This window comes from Corvus moneduloides, chromosome Z (genome assembly GCF_009650955.1).
Source record: "Corvus moneduloides isolate bCorMon1 chromosome Z, bCorMon1.pri, whole genome shotgun sequence".
Taxonomy (NCBI): Eukaryota; Metazoa; Chordata; class Aves; order Passeriformes; family Corvidae; genus Corvus; species Corvus moneduloides.
Window position 1 is genome coordinate 58,340,659 of NC_045511.1, and position 20,279 is coordinate 58,360,937.

The following is a 20,279-nucleotide window of genomic DNA, read 5'->3' on the forward strand; positions in this document are numbered from 1 at the left end:
TATGTGAAGGAGCTGAAAGAATGAGAGGTCTCCATATCAGGATACCCGCAGCAAGTCTGATACACCAATTTAGCCATCAAGATTTGCCTCAGTGGAACTCTGCATCACATATATCTACCTTAGAACAAAATCTAGGTCAGTGATTCTGGTAAAGCTTAGAGATAAAAGTTCAAGGGCTGCAGCCCTTACAAAAACCTCATAATTCAGCAGATGTTGCCCCAGAGGCCAGTGACATTATTTTATATTGGAAGTATTTTGGACCACTACTGTAGATCAGTGGTTGTCAGATTAGATCATTCATGGCATGAAACAGCAGGCAGGAAAAATACTCAAAGCAGCAGATTGCCTAGAGGACATCACTCTCTTGTCTCTGTGTTCAGAGCTTGGCAGTGGCTGGACTAGTGTCTGGTTGCCTTAAAAGCAAACACTGTTTTAGTGTAGTCAAAATATTCAACCAAGCAGAGGTATCACCACGTAATTTTTAACCCCAAATGTACACAATGTATATGTGCAAAAGAAAAGCCACACATTTCACTGGAATGCTACAGTGTAGTCTGACATAGTCTGCTGTACTCTGATGTAGAAGGAAGATGCTGCAACACTCTATGAACTTTATACAATATCCAGAATCTAATCAATGTGATAGTGTCTGATTAGGCAATTAATTGCAACGATAATGGCATAATCTTGATATTAATTTTAATTCTAGCCTTTACAGAAAGGTCATGTATCTACCTGGGAATTCTCACAAATATTGTGGCAAGGCAGACTTTTCACTGAGACAAAAATTGAAAGGAACGGATAACACAGTTAAAAGAACAGATTATCCCATGAATGTACCTGGTACTTTATCATCATCACACTAGACATAATGTTAATATCAAATAAAGTTGCTAAAAAATATTCTTTAGCATTAGAACTACTTTTCAAACATGATGGCCAATTTATTACAGAGAATGAGGAAGAAAAAAATGACAGTGTGCAAAATAATTTCTCAGATGGTCATGATTTTATTTGAATCCTACTGCACAGCTTCTGCAGCTTTTTCTTTAAGGGAAGCACAGGCATCAGTTTAGCTGTAATTACTCATGACTTTTCTTTTTGCAGACTCTGTGCAGATTGCAAATTATTTTGCATTTCTACTTCAAATTTTAATGCAGCATTAACTCCCAAATCTAGGAAAATTTAAAACAGGCTCATGGTGGTGATGGGAAGGGCAAAAAGGAGTACAAGAAAACATAACATTTCAAGAAGATATATTCTTGCTCTCGAGTATATAGCCAAACATTGAAAGAAATTTGTACTGGTGAGATCAGTTGTGTTCATTGGGATAATTTATTACTTTTCACACTGATTTTGAACAAGTATCAGTCCTATGAGAGCGAGATGTTATGGCACCATACTTAGCAAGCAATTGCAGCATTAACTTCTCTGGCTCTGCTTGAAAGAGTTTGATCCTGACATTAGTCTATCTATGAGATCAGGTTCTTCTCCTAAAGTACATTTGACTCACTATAATGCACCCAAGAACATGTAAAAACCTCTAGGTTAATTTTTCTGTCTGCTGTCCCATCTAGATAACTCTTAAACCTACGAGCAAATACTAGACACAGACTTGAAGTGAACCCCTCTGAAATAATAAAAAAACCCTGACCCCTCCCTGAACTTTGGGCTTTGGCTCCACTGCAGTTGGACCTTTAAAATAAGTAATTTATTCAAATTCAAAAGGCTGGCCACTGCAAGCAAGGTGACTATCTTTCAATTCTGCTTTCTGGGTGATCTTCTGGGAACCTAAGTGATTTTACTAAGAAATGAGTGGGATATGCTACTGCCAGTAAAAGAAAAGTGAAACACAGTAAATTTGGTAAGGGGAAATCCTTTGTATCTTTCAAGTGAAAAGTTTTTGTTATCACTTTGTCTTAAAAACAGTTGCATTTCAAATACTGATGTTTGCAGATCAGGACTTTGCTGTGCAGCTGGTCATCTTCTGAAGCACTAGTGAAATTGGCAGCAAAGCTGCTCTAGCTCTGTGGTCTTTGGGGATAATGTATAAAACCAGAAAGAAACCTTCTTTTTAGGACTATGTTCACAGTGCTAACAGTAAAATAATGTTCTGATTTGTGAAGTGAGTAAATTTGATATGGAAGTAATCAAGGAGAAAACAATAAATATGGTGCATCAGTATTTCTTTTTTTTTTTTTTTGTTACAATTGACTGTACTTTTCTGGTCATAGAAAAATACACTTTATCAGCTAACTTCACAGTAATTTTCAGTATCCCTTACAAGTAAGGATGGATGGGAACCAGACTTCAAATAATTGCCTAGGCTTTCCCCCATTTATTCATATTATCAGATTCCTTAAAATAACATTTTCCTTCTGCCTTCTTTACTTCACTCCGATGTATAGGGAGTGCTACGTATCCATATTCCTAGAAGTATTAATTTCTGAAATTTCTTCCAATGTTCCTGCAAAAATCCTCACTTAAATAAAACTAAGGTATAGATGTCAAAGTTATTAAAGCTTCATCTTTCACTGTGCAACACAATTGTAATACCTTCAGTATTCTTCAGTGCTAAAATGAGAAGATATTTTAAAATCAAATTTTGTGTCTTTTGCCAAGTCTGCTGATAACTGGTCTCCAATAATATCACAATATATTTGAGAAGTTGTAGTGGATCTCCATAAGGATTTCTAAGCTCCTTAGAGTTTCCTACTGAATTATATTCAAATATAGGAAATAACAAGCTTGAACCTAAATGAAAACAAGTATTCTTGATAAGCCCAAAGCCTTTTCTGCAGGAATGTCAGAAGTCAGGAACACTGGATCCTACAACACTGGTTTCTGCCAACATTAACATTTACAAAGCTGAAGACTCATGGGAATGTGTCTAAGGAGTTGTGTAAAAAATTCAGTGATACTTACAGCATAGATAAGCTACTGAAAATACATGAGCTTAAGATGTTTCTTTAATTCCAAAAGATAACACCATGAAGTAATCAGAATTGACAGAACTCAAATGGTCATGAATATTTTTAAAACCCAAAAATTCTTATCAGGTGACAAATAGAAGACTTCCTCTCTGATGAAAAAAGTGGTGTTCCTTGTAATATTTTCATCACCAACATTCGGAAAAACTGTATTGAAAACTTAAAAAGTCCCAAAGACAGAAACCTTAGTAAGATTAAGATCTAATGTGAAAACTTTCCAAAGAAATAAAAATTTGTGTCACTTCAGAGATCAACTGTGTTTATCTTACGTGTAATGTAAAGTCTTGTGTGTCTGCCATGAACCAAGAACATCAGAATGTGCATGACAGTCTGTGGCTAGTCACTGATTGTCGGTTTGCACTGCTGTAAAACCCAGAAATATTTTCAAACTCATGGGTGTTCTAGCTCTGCTTCAGGGATAGTCTAGTCCTTCAGGAGTGTGATCTGCAGATAACACACAAGTGTCTACAACCTGACAATGAATGTGAGGACTGGGGAAGACTTCACTACTCTGCACATATTTTCAACATTTGTGAAGGAGCAGAGTAAAGCATCAATCTGCGTAAGTCACCATCTACATCATGCTCTCCAACTGGATGATGAGTTGGGCCTAGAAAGCTACCCGGAATCTCAAACCTTTGGCAGAAAAAGAAGTATATAAGATAAAAATGTTGCTGAGTCCATTGGGCAGGGCATGGGTCTTTTAACAGGGTTTCCTCTACTTCTATTGTGAAGGCACATAAATGACTACTCAATGACCCTTGCAATGAGAAGGAAAACCTCCAAACCAGGTATCTGTGTTTTGACACTAAACTTTATCTTGTGCAACCCCCCTGAAATTTAAATAGAAGAGACCCATAGCAGATGACTCCAGAGAGCAAGTTAATAATTTCAAATGGTTGAAATGATGGTGGAAGCATTGCACAATTCCACTTTGTGAAAGACAGTGTATAGCATGTATGATAATCTGGAAGTTCTATTTCTCTCCTTGCAGCTCAGCCTGTCAATTGTTTTATATTTGATACAGCTGCTACTTTCCAAACAAGTTCTCATTTGCAGCTTTATTCTTCCATTGCTGTGTTAATATTTTCTGTTTGCATTTTTTTTAACCCTCAAGGCATGAAACGAAACTCTGGCAAACCCCTGCATGACTTTATCCAGGTTTCTAATGTAATTTTTCACCATTGTTATCTTTAACTTTCGTAAAACAGAATGTTTACCCAGAGCTTACTTATCACTCCTTTTCTTCACATTTCACTCTGTTCCTTTGCATATATCCTGTTTTCCTTCTCTACTCAACAAATCCTCATATGCCTAGATTTCCAAATACATTCAATGTATTTGAATTCAATGTCTAATTCAATGCCTTTTTAGTCCTAAGAGATAATGGTGCTTAACAGTAGCACAAACAAGGGATCTTATACATAGCAATTTATATATCTAAAGTTCTTATATGGACATCCAGAGAATGTAGAGCCAACACCTCAACATAACAAATGCTGAAAGACTTAGTAGGATTAAGGTTGATTGGGTGGAAAGAACCAATGGACAGCTTTCTAACTGACTGGATATCCCATTCCCTGCTGATTTTTTGTTAGAAAAAATATCTCAGAAAGTTTTCCTAGGTTTGAATGATAACAAGGATCAAATTCAAACCAGTAAAACTTCAGTGAAGCTGAGGGAACTGCCTCAAGAATGAAACTGGTTTGCTATTTTGCAATTACTATTCATGGGATTTTCTTGCCCATGAAGTGACACAGCAGGGTACAGGGCAGCATGGCCAAATGAAATTGATCTGGAGGTAGTTGTACACAGGCAATGGAGAGCACGCTTTGACATTCAATTACTGCTTTTAAACATTTAAAACTGCCTGGAACTCCTGAAGACCTCTTTTTGGAAATCTGAGAGGAAATGGATGAAACAGGAGTATGACCCAGTCTTACATCTGTGAGCATAATAAAACCATACCCAGAATGATTTATTTAATGCTACTAAATACCTATGATATTTCCCCCACTGAGGACTATTTCAGTGCAGTTTTTGTGCAAACAGAAATGTAATCCAGAACTGCAGGCTAAAAGCCATTGCAAATGTATGCAGATGTCAGCACTTGGGAAAAGTAAACCATACAAAACTAAAAACATAAATAGAATACCTCTACTGTGAAAACAAAATCTTAAAATTACTACTAAATGTGAGGAAAGAATGCTTTTGGAAGGTGCAGAGACATATTAACACTCAGGACATCATATCTGCAGAACCCCTGCTAAAAGTTTCAGATCCCTACCTCTAAAAGGAGAAAAGATAGGTCTGAAATTGTAGGGCTTGACAAATTTTCATGGTATGCAGCAACATGTTCATTAGACAAGCTGTTTGCCTATCTGAGCCTGACAATTAATAGAGTTTCAAAGTAGTGTGTGAAATAAAATAATAAAATAAACATACCCTGAAATTTAGAAAATAACTAGAATATCCTTGCAAACAAATCACACCCACAGATCCGAAAGAAGTTTACAGGATATAAAAGAACTTGCTGTGTAAAGAGGGTAAATGTGTATGGAAGGCAGAAACGGATGAAAAGAAGAAAAGCATTCATTGGGGATGATTTCCTTATATGGCTTCATGCAAACATTGTTTGTGTGAAATAAGAAAGAGGAATAAAATGAGCAGATTAAAACAGAGAGCTTGCAAGATCAAAACATGGAGAGAGGGATAAGCAAGACTCTGGAAAAGGCTCTGAAGAAGGATATACAATATGAGTAGCACACATATAGTAAGGCAACTACCCAAATGTAGAAGAAAAACTGAAACAGAAACATCAATGGTTCTTTTAAATCAAGTGGCACACTGGTCTGCCATGTCTTTGAGTTGAATAAGATTGCCAGTCCCCCAGAGCAGGGACTGATTCTTACAGGATGCTACATATATATATAAAGGGCATCATGGAGCCCTTATTCTGCATGCAGCTTTGGACTAATTAAAGGACCTTTTATTTTAAAATGAATTTCTGAGATCTAAAAAGTATTTGGCAGTGATTATGACTGACAATGAACTGTTGGTTTGATGTTTTTTGTCTCACTGCCCATGTCTAGATAGGCAAATCCTTAATGTAATGGTTAACCAGATGCATAACAAACTTTAAAGACTTTAAAAATCTAAAAAGCCTTAAAGCACTTGACTTACCTATAAGAGCAGAGCTTCCTGGACTGATGGTCAGTTTTGTTCCGGAAGGAGAGGTCAGCACTGAATGAGTGCTGGGCCCAGCACTGGTGAGCACTGCTGTCAAGTCTTCTAGGTGAGGAAGAGGTCGTGGAGGCTCTGGTAACAGATTGGGAAAATGAAGCGATGAGCAACACTGTAGCAGAAACCATCTTGGGACATAAGCCCCTACCACCCCCCTCACCGCCCTCCCATCTTCCCCCATCAGATATTGCTGCAATTTTCGCTGTGCCTGCAACATTACCATTTCGGAGGGGCAGATTAAGCAACTTTGGGTAACTACTGAAAGTGCTTTGCCTCATATTATGTAAGGTGCTGGAGAAAATATTAAAATAACATCTGGATCAATATGACCACAAACTAAAAGAGATGATCTCCGAAGGCTACCACAGCATTCTGGTGGATTCTCTTCACATGCGACAGAGTTATATGGTACCAGGAGATACAGCGGCTTGGAAGAAAAAGCAAATGTATACAGCATAGAAAACAAATAGATGTTCATGGCAATTAGTGAAAAACTTTTAGTGTCTGCTAAAATCTGGATCAAACCCTGATTAAATATGGTTATCATCCTGCCAGATCCTGTGGTACACTTAGGAAGAACTGCAAAGGACTAAGAGTTCAGAGCTCAAGAAGATCAGTCTATGCTGAGCACTGCAGGATTTAGTTGTTTACTGATCATAATGCTATTTTAAAAATTGTGGTAATGCCTAGCATTCCCAATTCTGTTTGTCACGAAAATGATGTGATATTTGATTTAAATGAATAGTGGCTTCAACCCCTTTCAATTAGATCATGGCACACATTATGCAAACTTTCTACTGCTGATAGCAATCAGCACCAGGAGTACAGGTCAAGGATGCCTGAACTGTTCTGTTCCATCAAGGAGCTAAAAATGTCGTTTGCTTAGAAACATAAGCAGCTTGCATGACTCACAGTAACTTACCATCTTTAAAAGTTAAGCCATTTATAACGATCAGAAAAGGATTTACAGATCATGTGGGAGTCTTTATTTATAGGCTGAAACTCAGCTGATTTTTTTTCCAGATTGTTTTTTCAGACTGAGATTCTAGAGCCAGTCTGGATTAGCAGGAGAAATATGTGAACCTTCATTTTAGTATTGTTTGTGAACCTGAGAAATCTCACTGTTACACTTCCTCTGGAAGCTCACTCTAGTCATGAAAGATGAGAGCTGTAGTGGATGCTCTAATGGTGTTGCCCCAGTTGTGGGGAATATGTTTCAAAATTTGAGACTTCACCATCAAATGCACTAAAGTACTTAAAAAGGCAGGATGGATCATTCACCTGCCAGCACACAGAAACTACAGAAGATGAGTTACTAGAAAAGGAAATGCCTTTCCCAGACTTCCAGTTCCCACCAGGTACCACTTCCACTCATATTTCCCAGCTGCCACTCTCTTTCAAATCACCCAGATGGACTTTCTGTCTGGTGTTTAAAAACACAGGGGAAAGTAAAATTCACCATTCACTGAACTTGGGATGTACTTTTTAGAAGTGTACTGGATTAATGTACCTTTTGTGAAGTGGGTCAGTATCACACAGCCTTGAATGGAAAGATTGCTCAGCAGAGAAAGAACACTTCACAGGGAAAAGGTGGCATCACTCTTGTTTCAAGATAGTCACTTTCAGGTATGGTTAATAAATGCTTTTCTTAGCTAGCAAGTCTGAAAGAGTTAAACTGAGTATCTTGGGACTGGGAGATGCAATCCCTGTGCTTAGACATTTTCTCCTTATCCACTTTTACCACCACCTTGCTTCAGCTGATGCTGCCCAGAGTACAAATGGAGACTGATGCTTTTCTTAGAATGGGGCTGCCTGCATGCCATTTCCTCTTCCCGCAACCTCTGATTAGTTCTGCCATCTGGATGTGCCAGTAGCCACATTACTATTGTTGCAAGTGAAAAATACTAAAATGCCCTTGACTTACCAAGAACCAACAGCTGGGAGCTTTCAGTTACTTCCCCGTGAAGATTGGCTGCCTTGCAGGAGTACAACCCCTGATCTGATAGAGAAACATTTGATATAAATAGCAACCCATCATGCAGATGGTGAGTAGAGGACAGCTTGACCTTGTTCTTAAACCAAGTAACTTCTGCTTCAGGAACACCTGGAAAAACATTGATAAAGTGTAACACAAGTAAGAATTACAAGGCAAAAAATACTTGTAAGGCAAATAGTTGGAGAAGAAGAAGAGATGAGAAGTACTGAGTAAAAGCTAAAGAAAAAGGGGAAGGGACAAGCAAGATTTCATATGGCCACCGTCTTTTAGAGCAGTGACTCAAATAAAACAACAAAATAAACGCAGAGCCAGACACAATATGCTTCTTGCAGGCCCTAGCCTAGAAAGGTAGGTTCGTCTGCACTTCACTACCGGCAGAAGAAAAAGGGGTTAAAAGTGAGATCCCCTTAATGTTGAGGTATTGCTATTGAGTCTAAGAAAGATGCATTCTGCCTACAAAATGTCCAGCAATGCTACAAAAACGTTTTTCTGAATTGTATTCTACAAGTTTGTCCTTCCTCTGTCTTCAGTGTTTCCACGCTAAGAGGAGGTTTGCAGGTACAGCTGTTCTTACAGTTTGCTTCGGGAAAGATAGGCAGTGTGTGTCAATGAGCAGCAGTTTCATTCTCTTTTGAGCTCCCACCTTCAGTAACACGCACAGCCGCCAGATGGGAACAGGAGGCAGACAGCACAGGGACGAGCAAACGCATCATGTCGCATCACTGCCGCAAGGGGTAGCAAGAGCATTTCAGTCGGTTTTGTTGGGTAATGGTGGATGGCAGAGGACAGAGGGCTGAGTGTTTCCCTTGCAGAGGTATCACAGAGACTTAAAGTCTGAGAGGTGCCAGCTGGAAACAGAACTCACTTTGCTGGGCAGGCAAGACTTGAGCTAATGAATAATTATCCAAGTCTATTGTTCTTCAGCTTTCCCCTCCATCAGTGTGCATGTATACAGCACAAAAAGGCTACCTGGGATGCTAGCAAGAAGAATTGTGTAAGACTGTTGAGATAACTTTGCTAAATCAGGAGCTCTGGGAGAAAGGAGTCATAGCAATACAAGGTTCTAACAGTGGTGACTGGTTTCCAATGCCACAATATTCTTGGAATAGTGAATTGAATTTCACCATCTGGTACAGCTGATGAATAAACATGGACCATAAAGCAAGACATGAACTAGAAAATAAAACCTTCAGCATGTAGGTGAAATACAGAGGAAAGGAATGTTTAGGAGAATTGAAAGAACTGCAAACTGGAACAACAAAGATACAAGGAGATAAAGGACAGGAAGGTAATATATTTTAAGCCACCCTTCCAAACCTGTTCTGACTTAACAGTCACTAATTGCACATGACATTTTGCAGAATGCCCTATGAACTAGCTTTTTAAAATTGGTTTCTTCTTTCATGTCAAACTGTATTTTCAGTAACAATTTGGGCCAGCTTGCTTGAAGCTTCTGGTATTCAAAAGAATATCTGCACAATTTAAGTGCTGAAATCAACAGAAAGCTCCCTAGTGATACTGATGCAATCCAAATTGCTCTCACATCCTATTTTTAAGTGAAATTGCCCACAGTAGTCAAGTTACTCACACCAGAAATGCTGCTGGCTTTCTGAAGCTCAGAGAAAATCCTCCAGCTGGAAGTCAGAGACATCTGCAAGACTCCTGAGTGACTTTTGGTTGGGCATTCCCCTAGGATTAGTTTTGGAGAAGTCTGGAATTGACCACAATTACCTAACAATAGTTAAAAAACATTCCTTCACCTCTACAGACAAAGCAGTGAAGTTATGTCAAGAGAAATAATGTTGATTTTTAAAATCTTGATCAAAACCACAACACTGTCTTTGTGGTAAAACTGAAATAGATATTTATCTTGACATAATTCACATCAGGTGCCAATTAAACTAATTGCATTCAGAATGATTGTTTTCCCTTGTCTTTCAGTTAATATCTATAGATTTCAACTCAGAACACAGATTTTGACAGTGCTTATGCCTCTCTTAAGAAGTTAAAGAGCAAGATAAAATTACTCCCTAGGCTTTGGTAGTGTACTCTTCCATTATCTCTTATTTTTAAGAAACCTTCTCCAGGTTTATCAACACCTGTCAGCAGCAAGTGTGTACTTCTGTCCCTTGTCAGAAAATGCAGCTTTAGAAAATATAATAACTGATCCTTAATATTTCTCTTATGAGTATCTATTCTGCTGTCTTGCTGACTCTCAGTAAAGATGTGTCCTTACATGAGCTGAGGCATCCAGATCCAATACACGCATGCTTCTATACTACAGACTGTACAGTACAGTGATTGAAACGCAGCTTGTAATAACGGGATTTACTGTCACTGAACTCTGACCTAGAACAAGTCCCATTAGTTGCACTGGCTTGGGACATCCTGACATGACTAGAGGGAAAGTACTAGAAGGAAAAAACTTACAGATTTACAAGACCGTGAGAGGAATTGTTTTCATCCATACAAGTCTCCACGTAATTTCTGGATATGCCAGCTTGCTTTCTAATTATGTTAACTTTATTCTTACATTCTAATCTCTTTTTTATTACCAGATGTTATTGCATTAACTTACTATGATTTAGTAGCCATTTCATTATTAGTGTTTCCTGGGGAGCTTTGGCAACCTATACAGATGTAAAGTTCATCTACACTAAAGAAGTCATTAGGATAAAACACATTTGCTGACTCAAGAAATACTGCATGTTATTCTTAGAATTGATTGTTCTAAGGATGATCAAATATATGAAAGATTCAATAATCACAAAGCTGATGCTAAAACAAAAAATTTGTGCTTACATTAGGAGGAAAATTGCATTTATTCGCACATTCTGTTACAGGTTTTATGAGATGGTTTATTTTCCATGTATAGGTGAGACAGCTGATAGAAATTGCTGTTCTTGGATCATTTCTCAAGGTAGCTTTTTTGTAATTGCTGTTGAATTATTAACACTATTTTTATGAATTTAGGATTCTAGTGCCCATAAAACATATCTGCCCTCATTACTCACTCTCTTATTTCCTTTGTAACATCACAGCTTGTGGTTTTTGATTTTATCATAATTTCAAGAGCATTGATCTCTGGTGTCAACATAGATAACATTTTCTGTGGAGGCAGTAGCAGAAGATTTTTTTTTTCACCCATGCAGAAAATTAGAATTTACGAAAATTTCTTCTGTACCACAGAAGATTCCAATATACAATAATGCTGCTAGATAGCAAAAAGCCTTCCCCTAGAAGAGAAGACACTGCTAAAATTTTCTATTTTGGATGTTGTCATAGTGTGAGAGCTTCACAAAATTGCTAGAGATTATTTTCCTCTCAGAAAAAGACTTTGAATCTGTGCCTCTGACCATTTTGTGCTTCCCTGCTGTAGATTTCTGATGTTATAAGTACTGTGGCAACTTTGTTTAGTCACATCCTGTTGTTTACATGGTGCCTTCATACTGAAAGGAAATGTCTACACTTCTTAGATCAGCACTAACTGTCTGAATCTGTGGGTTCTGAGTCTGGGCAGCTAAGAGAGAGAAATCCAAAATACTTTGTGTTCATGTGATATTTAGTCTCCTTCACACAAAGTCTGTGCAGGTGAGCATGGAGAGGCCCAGGGAAAAAACAATAGTACCACTTTCATCTTCTTCCTTGAAGGTCACTGGACATCAGTCTGATTGCAAGAGAGTGTCTAATGCCTATGTTGAGAGGCCAAGGGAATAAATGAACTTTCTCCTTCATGAACCTAGGAAAAACGATACCTTACTTTTCCTTCATTCAGCCCACTGAGAGTAATTAATAAATTGTGATCACAGGCTAGTGTTTTGCTCTTGCAAACATAATATGCACAGCTATTGTGTATGTTTTGCTAAAGGACAGATGAACAAACAATGAAACTTTAGACAAATACTCTTCAGGTTAGAATTTGCCTAAGGGTTTGGTTGGCAGCACTTGAAGAAAGAAAAAACCACTAAGTGCTTAAAGTGAGCACAAAGTGTAAAAAAACAGGACATTTGTATATTTGCAGTGAAGATGCTTATTTAGAATTATCTGAAGTAGCTGCTAGGGATAAGAAACTAAAGCAAGGGTCTAAGGGACTTCACACTCCAGGGCAGATATTGATGTAACACTCAGCATGGCTCACTTCATGTTTTTTAAGTTGCTCCCCTCCCTCCTATGCTTCCTCATACTATGTATAAAAGTGTAATGAATCCATGGTCTGGCCCCAGGTCTTTAGAGATTTTCCAGCTCTCTCCCTTCCCACACTCCTCCTCCTCCATATCAACATCATTTCCACCAACAGCTGTAGGACTGCCACACACAGGTAAGGTCAACCTATTTTGGTTACCATTCGAAAGAGGCAAATTGTCACTGTAAGACTGAGGAACATTCAGTCTCTGACTGGAAAACAGTTTAAGGGAGAATCCTGTTTCAGTAGAATTCCTCTGAACTCCTGCATTCCCAAGATGAAAAAGAAAAGGAAAAACCAGAAAATAATATGTGCTAGCATGCCTTTAATGTAAAGTAAGTTTGGCAGTGATCTTTAAAAACTGGAGTGATCTTTAAAAACTCCATCAATGATGAAATTAATCAGCCTATATTTGTATATTCTCACCAAACATCCCCAACAGGTAGCCATGTGCATCAGTTTTGTCACATCCATACCACATGGTGTATCTCTAACAACAATGCCTGTCGTATTGACTCAATTTTTTTTTGAGCCCAAATGTCCTAAGCCACTACACTTGCCTTGTTTGATATGGATAAAAAGAGGACAAGTTCTATGACAAGAATTAATGGAAGCAATGAAGTTTGCCTGAGACCTAGGAAAACCTTGCAATTTCACTCGGCTGCAACTGGAGATACCAATTTAGCAAAGAATCCCACAGAAATGTATGGCCAAAGACATGTGCATGGGAGAGAATTATTTTTTACCTGCAACCTGGCAGTTAATGGTAACATTTGCTTTCTGGATTGTTTTCACCACAGTTCCAATGTCAACAGTGACAGCAGGTGATTCAGTGTTGATCACGGTAGCTCTTGATGCCTTTATCAGTGGCTTTCCTGCACAAAAGAAGCACCACCATTTATCATACCAAGCACATGGGACTCTTGTGGGACAGATGGGCTAGAACACACCTTGTGAAAGTACACACAACAGACAGGTGGATAAGGGAAAATGCTGAAGTGTGAGGCCACCCACTTTTTATAATATTTCAGTGTCAACAAATTCCATGGGTAAAGCTGCCTTGAAAAAAGAAAAAGCACACTTGAAGCAGAGGCAGAATAGCATTAAAGCCATATGGACATAACGGAGAACCAGCTGAATCAATAACCACCAGCACAACTGGAGCTGCAGCAAGATGCTTGCCTGGCACTGCAACTGCACTACCACTCTTTGGTGAAGACCAAACACAGGAGCCTGAGTGATGGCTACAGGCACATTAACGGGGCAGGAAGATTAGAGCAACATGCAAGCTGTTTCTACACATGAATCATGGTTTCCTTAACCTACTGGGGTAACACTGGGATGGGGAAGATCAGACAATAACCAGAAAGTTTTCTCATAATGGCTAGCACAAGAAGATGAGTGACATAAACTGTATTAATGCAAAACACTGTTACTACAGGTTTTAGCTAAAACAAAACAGATTACCTGATGGGAAGGGGTATATCTCTAATCGAGCTACTGCTTTGCCCACAATAATGTGTTCTTTCAACATTGGTGACAGCAAGTGAGCCAAGGTGTTTCCCTGCTGTTGTGTGTGTCTTTGTGGGATTACTTATGAAGTTTTCCACCATCAATGGCTCAAGAAGCCTTCTGCAAGACCTTTTGTAGGGCTACTGTAAAGGGATGCTTAAAAAACAGGTCAGAGGTACCCCAGCTTATCTTTGAGAGAGAGGACTAATGCAGCAGAGCTGACAAGAGCTGAATTAAGGTCCTCCCCTCTCAAAGAAAATGCTCTGCAGTCAGGGTGTTTCAGGAGTAGCGGAACATAACAAAATTGCTTTAAATGGCATGGGACTTAGGAGTTTCTGACTCAGTGTTGCATTTTCAAACACATAATTTTCCAAAAATCTATAAATACCGTTTTTTTTCCATTTTAAATATATGGTCAGATACAAAACCAGTTCAGATATCATCATTCGCCTCTAAAAGCTGCAGTTTTAGGCTAATGTCTATCACTAGCTTTATTTGTATGTTAATTTGGAGCTGACCAGTGAAGAAAAAATGGAAGTGAGAAAAAGAATTTGTTCATTGAGCTCATGGAGAGTTCTGAAAATTTAATTCAGCCTTAAATATAAATTTCTCCATATAACTGTATTTACAGGGCTTTTAAAAGATACCATTCATCTCGAATTCCTGTCATATCAGTTTGGGGTTATTTTGTACTTTACCTTTTTTTATTTTGGTGATTTTAATGCCCAGGAATAGCTAAGTAAAGTACTACATTTTATTGTTGAAATACCTCCAGAAGTTTTGATACTTTTTGGCAAAGTCTAAAGAAATGAAAGAAAAATTCTTCAGCTATCCATCACCCTTCTTTTTCCTGATTGGTTCCCAAAATCCCACCACAAGATTAAAAATCTTTTAGCTGTTCAACCCATAAATGAGTAGGAAACCATTGAGGAAACAAAAAGGAGCATATTCCACTGTCTTTTTTTTCCATGCACGTGTTGAATGAATCAGAAAATTCTTCAATGAAATAAGCTTTTGCCCCACTCTTGATTCCTCTAAAGATGATCTCAGCTTTCCAGGTTCTTTGGAGAATACTTCCATTATGTGAAAAAGATTGCTACTTTGTTGCAAAAACTGCTCAGTACTTCACTTTGATATTTATGGCCTCATTTTATAGGCTGTTCAGCTCTTTGCCTTGGATATGAGATGCAAAAGTGTACCAGTTCTTAAGAGGAGTTCTGCTTGAGTCTGGGAAGCATCAATGTTAATTCACCTGAAAGTTTAAATTATAGTTTTGATAATTAATTATAATTAAAAAGCTAATAGCCTTCCTGTGCCCCATGTATACCTAATGCTCAGTTTATTTTTTACAGTGTCACACAAAATTGTTTCCACAAACCACACTGTACAAAATCTATGGCTTTTACACTCACTGGAAGAATGTGGACTGAATAGCAATTTTGACTGATGATTTTTTAACCTCATGTTCAGCCTCATGCTGGTGCAACATTTTTAGTGTGAGTTGCTCCTTCTAAAATATGACACTATCCTAACAGCAGCTGCCTGGAATCCAGCAAACGCTCTTCTGATAGAACTAGTGTAAAAAGGATCAGTCTCTTCCGTTTTGCCTACAGGTAATTTGTAGCTCTTTCTTTTTTGCTCTGGAAGATTGACCCGTTCTGCTAAAGGACAAGACAAAGTCCCTTTCTAGTTGATTTACTGATCTTCTGAGCTTCACTGTTATCCACTGTTGCCTTCTTACATTTTCTGTTTTTGGTGTAAAAAACTTATTTTTAAAAATTAAAACTTATTAACAGCTATTCCTTCCTCTAGTCATACATGGATACACTGGCAGCTGGTGGTTACTGCCTATGCACTGGAAGCCTCCAAGAGTTTCCACATGCTGAAGCAGTGAAATGGGTATATCTGCAAAAAACGGTAAGTTTTCCAGCATTCCTAGCATGTTTCCTTTTGCCTTGGCGGTAAATAGGATCCTCCTTCTGTAAGACCTCTCTGCCCTGCAACAGTCATTAGCTGTCATTGTCTGTTCTGTTCCTGTATCTTTCTCAACAGATCTTCATTCATGTTTGCAGCTCCACCCTTCTGCTAGTCCTGATGTGGCTGTGAGCTTGCTGACCATGTCTGCTAGTGAACCTGGAAGAAGCTGGACTCATCCTTCTAACTCCCTTTGCCACTGGTTTTTATCTGGATGAGTTTTCTTTAGAACTGAATTCTAAACCAGCACAGGATATTTAGTCTGCTTTAGAGCCTGTTACTAGAGGAACAGAAACATGGAATATAATTTTTGAGACCCTCTATTTGCTTCAATTGAAACTGTATCAGCCATACTTGAGATCGAATATGAAACAGTGTTTGATCTGTAATGGATAGCTGTTCAGCTCTGGAAGTTTTCTGGCTTGCCTAACCTACACCTGAGTAAATCCTGCAATCCATCTGTTAGACTTGAAGTGATCAGCGTTAGGTTTAAAATGAAGCACAGAAGCTGGGAGGCGTGGACTGCACTGGCTCTATAGGCTGCAAATAACCAGGATAAGCACCGCTTTAAGAGAATGTCAGATGCAAGTGAGAAAAAGCATTGATGTCTTGCAGAGATACATAAACCTCACAAACTATCTATGAAAGCTGGACTATGCCTCAGGTTTGTGCAGAGCTCACACCCTGCATTTTCCCCAGTGTACCTCTGTCGACCCATGTAACACAGTTTAGCAGCCATCTGTTCCCTCACAAACAACTTCTGCCCAGATTCACACCAGTAACATGGACCATCCTGCAATCGCAGAGGTTGAACTATTACCTGCAAGGGTGACAGCAATGGAGACAGAGTCTGATCCCAGGGCATTGGATGCATTGCAAGCATAGAAACCCACATCAGCTTCCACGGGTGCTAAAATCTGCAAGGAGTCATCAGGCTGAAGGAGCAACCTGGCACAAAGCAGAAAGAAAGACGTAATAGTTTCTTAGTCCATGTGAACATGAACATATTTACTGGGAATTTTCAGGCTTAGGTATATTTTTTTTATAGGTCAGGCCTTTAGGCAATATTTAAAAATCTATGAAGAAGTTTAAATTCTTACATTGGGACTGTAAATTTTGATTATTTGTATTAAATTTTAGTCTCATTCCCAGTTCCTCTACTGCTGGCATGTGTATTAAAGAAAGATTGCCAAGTAATTAGAACATCTACCAAGTGAAACCTCCTCCTCTGCTGTGCCACTTCTGTATAATGTTGAGTGAGCTCCCTAGCATTGCTGTCTTCCAGTTCCGCAACACAGGACTAGCAATAGTAAAGAATTATTGCAAGGGAAAAATCATGAAACATGCTGAAGCTGTGCAGAAAGAAGAGAAATGAACCACAGGCTCAGTGTTAAAGCCTGAAATAGGTTCAGATTCTTAACTGATGGGCAGCTTGTACAAACTCGGCAGTCTTGGTTCTCCCCTAACAGTCAGTGAAGATAGAGAGTAATTCTCAGCTCCTCCTTGGGCTGAACCAACTGCTTCTTTCCTCTGCCAGTAAGAGGAGCCTATCACAAGCTCAGTCTAATGCCTATGATTAAATGGAATTAATATGGTCTTAGTGCTCTTATGAACTGCCTCTTTCCACTGTCTGGCTTTGCCAGGACTCATCAGGTCCTAGCATATACCTGTTTCAGCAAGAATTCAGTCCATGGGCTCCTGTCATTGCTTATGTACCCTTATTTTCATCACAGTGTATTTCATGATTACTTTTCCTTTCTCTTAATTTTCTTTTTAGCTGGAACTATTGATAAAATCTAATTTTACTGTTCTCATCAGCAACTTTCAGCAGCTGTTGCTTGTAAACTCTTAGTTGAGGCTGTGATTGACAGTGGCAAGGGTGAAACTGGGGGAGGGATATGCCTGTAAAACACATGCAATAAAAGTCTGCTCACAGATCCTGGAATCGACGAGTTTCTTAACGCTCCCATCCCCACAATAAAAGCTGTTGTCTCATGGACCAAAAAGCTGCACATACTTGATTTTTCACAACACTGTGGGTGGTAGATCTCTAAAACAAACCGGATTAGGGCCACCCAGCAAAATCTATTATAGGAAAAAGCTCCAGAGTTAACATTATTTTTTTACCCTTTTGTGAGTAATAATAAAAATAGTCATTATCAATAAAAGAGCTGCCTGTTGTTAAACAAGTTTTGTAAAGGCTTAGAAAAATGCACATTTGCAAAACAAACATTAATACTTTCAAAATTGCATCTATGTTTGCACAGCAAAAAAACCACAAATGGCTGAAATAATTCCTTTCCCACTTCTGCTGTCAATGATGTTTTTCTTACGTCTTAGTCATAAGCAGGGCTGACTAGATAGCCACTGCTAACACTGACAGCAACTGACAGATCTTTTTACTTGCAGAACTAGTGTTAGCATGCATCAGTATCTCACACGTAAATTTTTAGTTTAACACTGATTGCTTCAATCGTTACATGGAATTCATTAAATCTTCAGAAGCTGCCCCACATTATAACAGCCTGTAACATTTAAAAGTTCTGTGTGTTCTGTCTGCATGTGTGCAATATAGTATGTAGGCAGATCTTCCAGTCTACATCAAACTAATGCTTACAAGACCCCTGAAATAATTTTAATAAATGTTTCTGACACCTTCAGGCTGAGGAAAGAGCTTGCCTAATATTACACCTTATAAAACACAAGGATGCATACTTTGTTGTTAATCACCTCTCCTAACATAAATCCCTCTCTGTCAGCTTAAGTCACCTCAAGATCCAGCACAGGTATTTTTAGAAATAGAAACAGTCCAGGTAGATACTTGCCTTCAAAAAAAATAAACTCCAACACAGCTCCATCTTCCTATCTTTTCAACCCAAGTTTTAATACCCTTCTCCAGAAACAAACATAATGTCCTTTTCTTTTCAATAATTCTGTTATTTGTGCATCACAATTTGGCATAGCTGCTTTTCTTGAAAGCAGATCCTTTTAGTCCTCTTTGTACAGAATTATTTTGGCTGAATTCCCTATTTGCTCATAGATTGCTATCTTTGTTAGGTATTGAGTTGCTTGTCAGGGGTGGAAAAAAACACCAGCTGTAGCAATTCTTTATGTCACCAGCACGTCTGAAAATAATGCAGCTTAATATTTAATCAGTTTCATCTCAGTTGTTCCACACTGCATTGCCTCCAAGACAAAAACGTACTTTGCAGGACATATATCAATGACTAAATCAGACAGCACTTCGCAAACACTGTTCACATGCTGCTTCATGTCCATTTATAAAATTTATTTCTGTTTCAGAGAAGTTGAATTATCAAGTACAAGTGGATCCTCAGTGATAGAAATTGCAGCATCCTTGCATGGCTTACTAAACAATGTATAAATTCCTCAAAGATTTTTCACTTTTAAAACTGATTCTTCGGGAACTTAATCTCAATTTTCTCTAAAATAAAACATTTTCCAATATATACAGCACTCAGCAGACTTTGGTGTGGATACTAGAAGGCTCTGCAATGGCACTCAGAACTCATGCTGGTGTAAACTTGACACTTTAACCGTAGGAGAGAGTATGGACTCTTCTGTTAAATATGCACTCAGGCTGAATATGCAGACACAAGTCGGGGATCTTTTACTGGAGCCACAGATATTTTCAACTGCTGCTTCTTTTTGTGCCGTATGTTTTCATTCTACTGAGTAACTGAAAACCAGCACTTTTTTGGGGCCCTTGTTCTATCTCTTTGTGACCGTACCTAGACTAAAGCTAAAGAAGTTAATTTTTGCAAGGATAGCTATGCAATAGGAGTCATACTTTTGGGTGGAGGAAACAGCTCATGGAATGCAGCAATGGGAATAAAGCCATACATCAACCATCACTACTGGACATCACTGGCTCAGACAAAATCCATGGCCACAATGCCTGAAAATGAATGCCTCTATCTGAGTGGCTTGTATACACAAACCAGGTAGCTGTCACCCAACCTAAAACCAGCAGCCTACACTCTAAAAATCACAATACCAACTAAGAACTTCTGAAATCTCAGTATATTCAGTAGGGTGTGACCTGAGGAACTTCAGCACTACTCTCTGGCCTTTCTCAGCAGAAGTGTTTCTCTTCAATACTAGTATAGGCAAGCCCACCTGTATTTATTTTCTTATTCCCATTAAGACAGAGGTGGGCTGGAAAACCCTCTTCTCCATTCAATGGCTGGCAAAGCATGAAGAAAACAAACTGCAGAGCTGAAGGACAGCTCAAGCATACCAGACACCACCACATGTAGATGGCCTTGCAGTTTACAGCAGGACACTCTAAGACTGCTTAAACTGCAGCTTTCATTGACACAGCTGACAGGCAGCAAGAGCATTCTGAGCCAAAACCAGA

The 20,279-nt window shown here is 38.7% G+C and overlaps 1 protein-coding gene across 3 annotated transcripts in view; it reads right to left on the minus strand.

The window, feature by feature from the left end:
- The window catches only part of ADAMTSL1 (ADAMTS like 1), a 422,892-nt gene that overhangs the window by 21,263 nt on the left and 381,350 nt on the right, over positions 1 to 20,279 (minus strand). For all 3 annotated transcript variants that reach the window (XM_032095762.1, XM_032095761.1, XM_032095763.1), the window contains 4 exons: positions 16,719 to 16,846; positions 13,159 to 13,287; positions 8,158 to 8,337; positions 6,174 to 6,308 (listed from right to left, as the gene is read on the minus strand). In XM_032095762.1, coding sequence (XP_031951653.1) covers positions 6,174 to 6,308; positions 8,158 to 8,337; positions 13,159 to 13,287; positions 16,719 to 16,846 — 572 coding nt within the window. The remainder of the gene's footprint in view (positions 1 to 6,173; positions 6,309 to 8,157; positions 8,338 to 13,158; positions 13,288 to 16,718; positions 16,847 to 20,279) is intronic.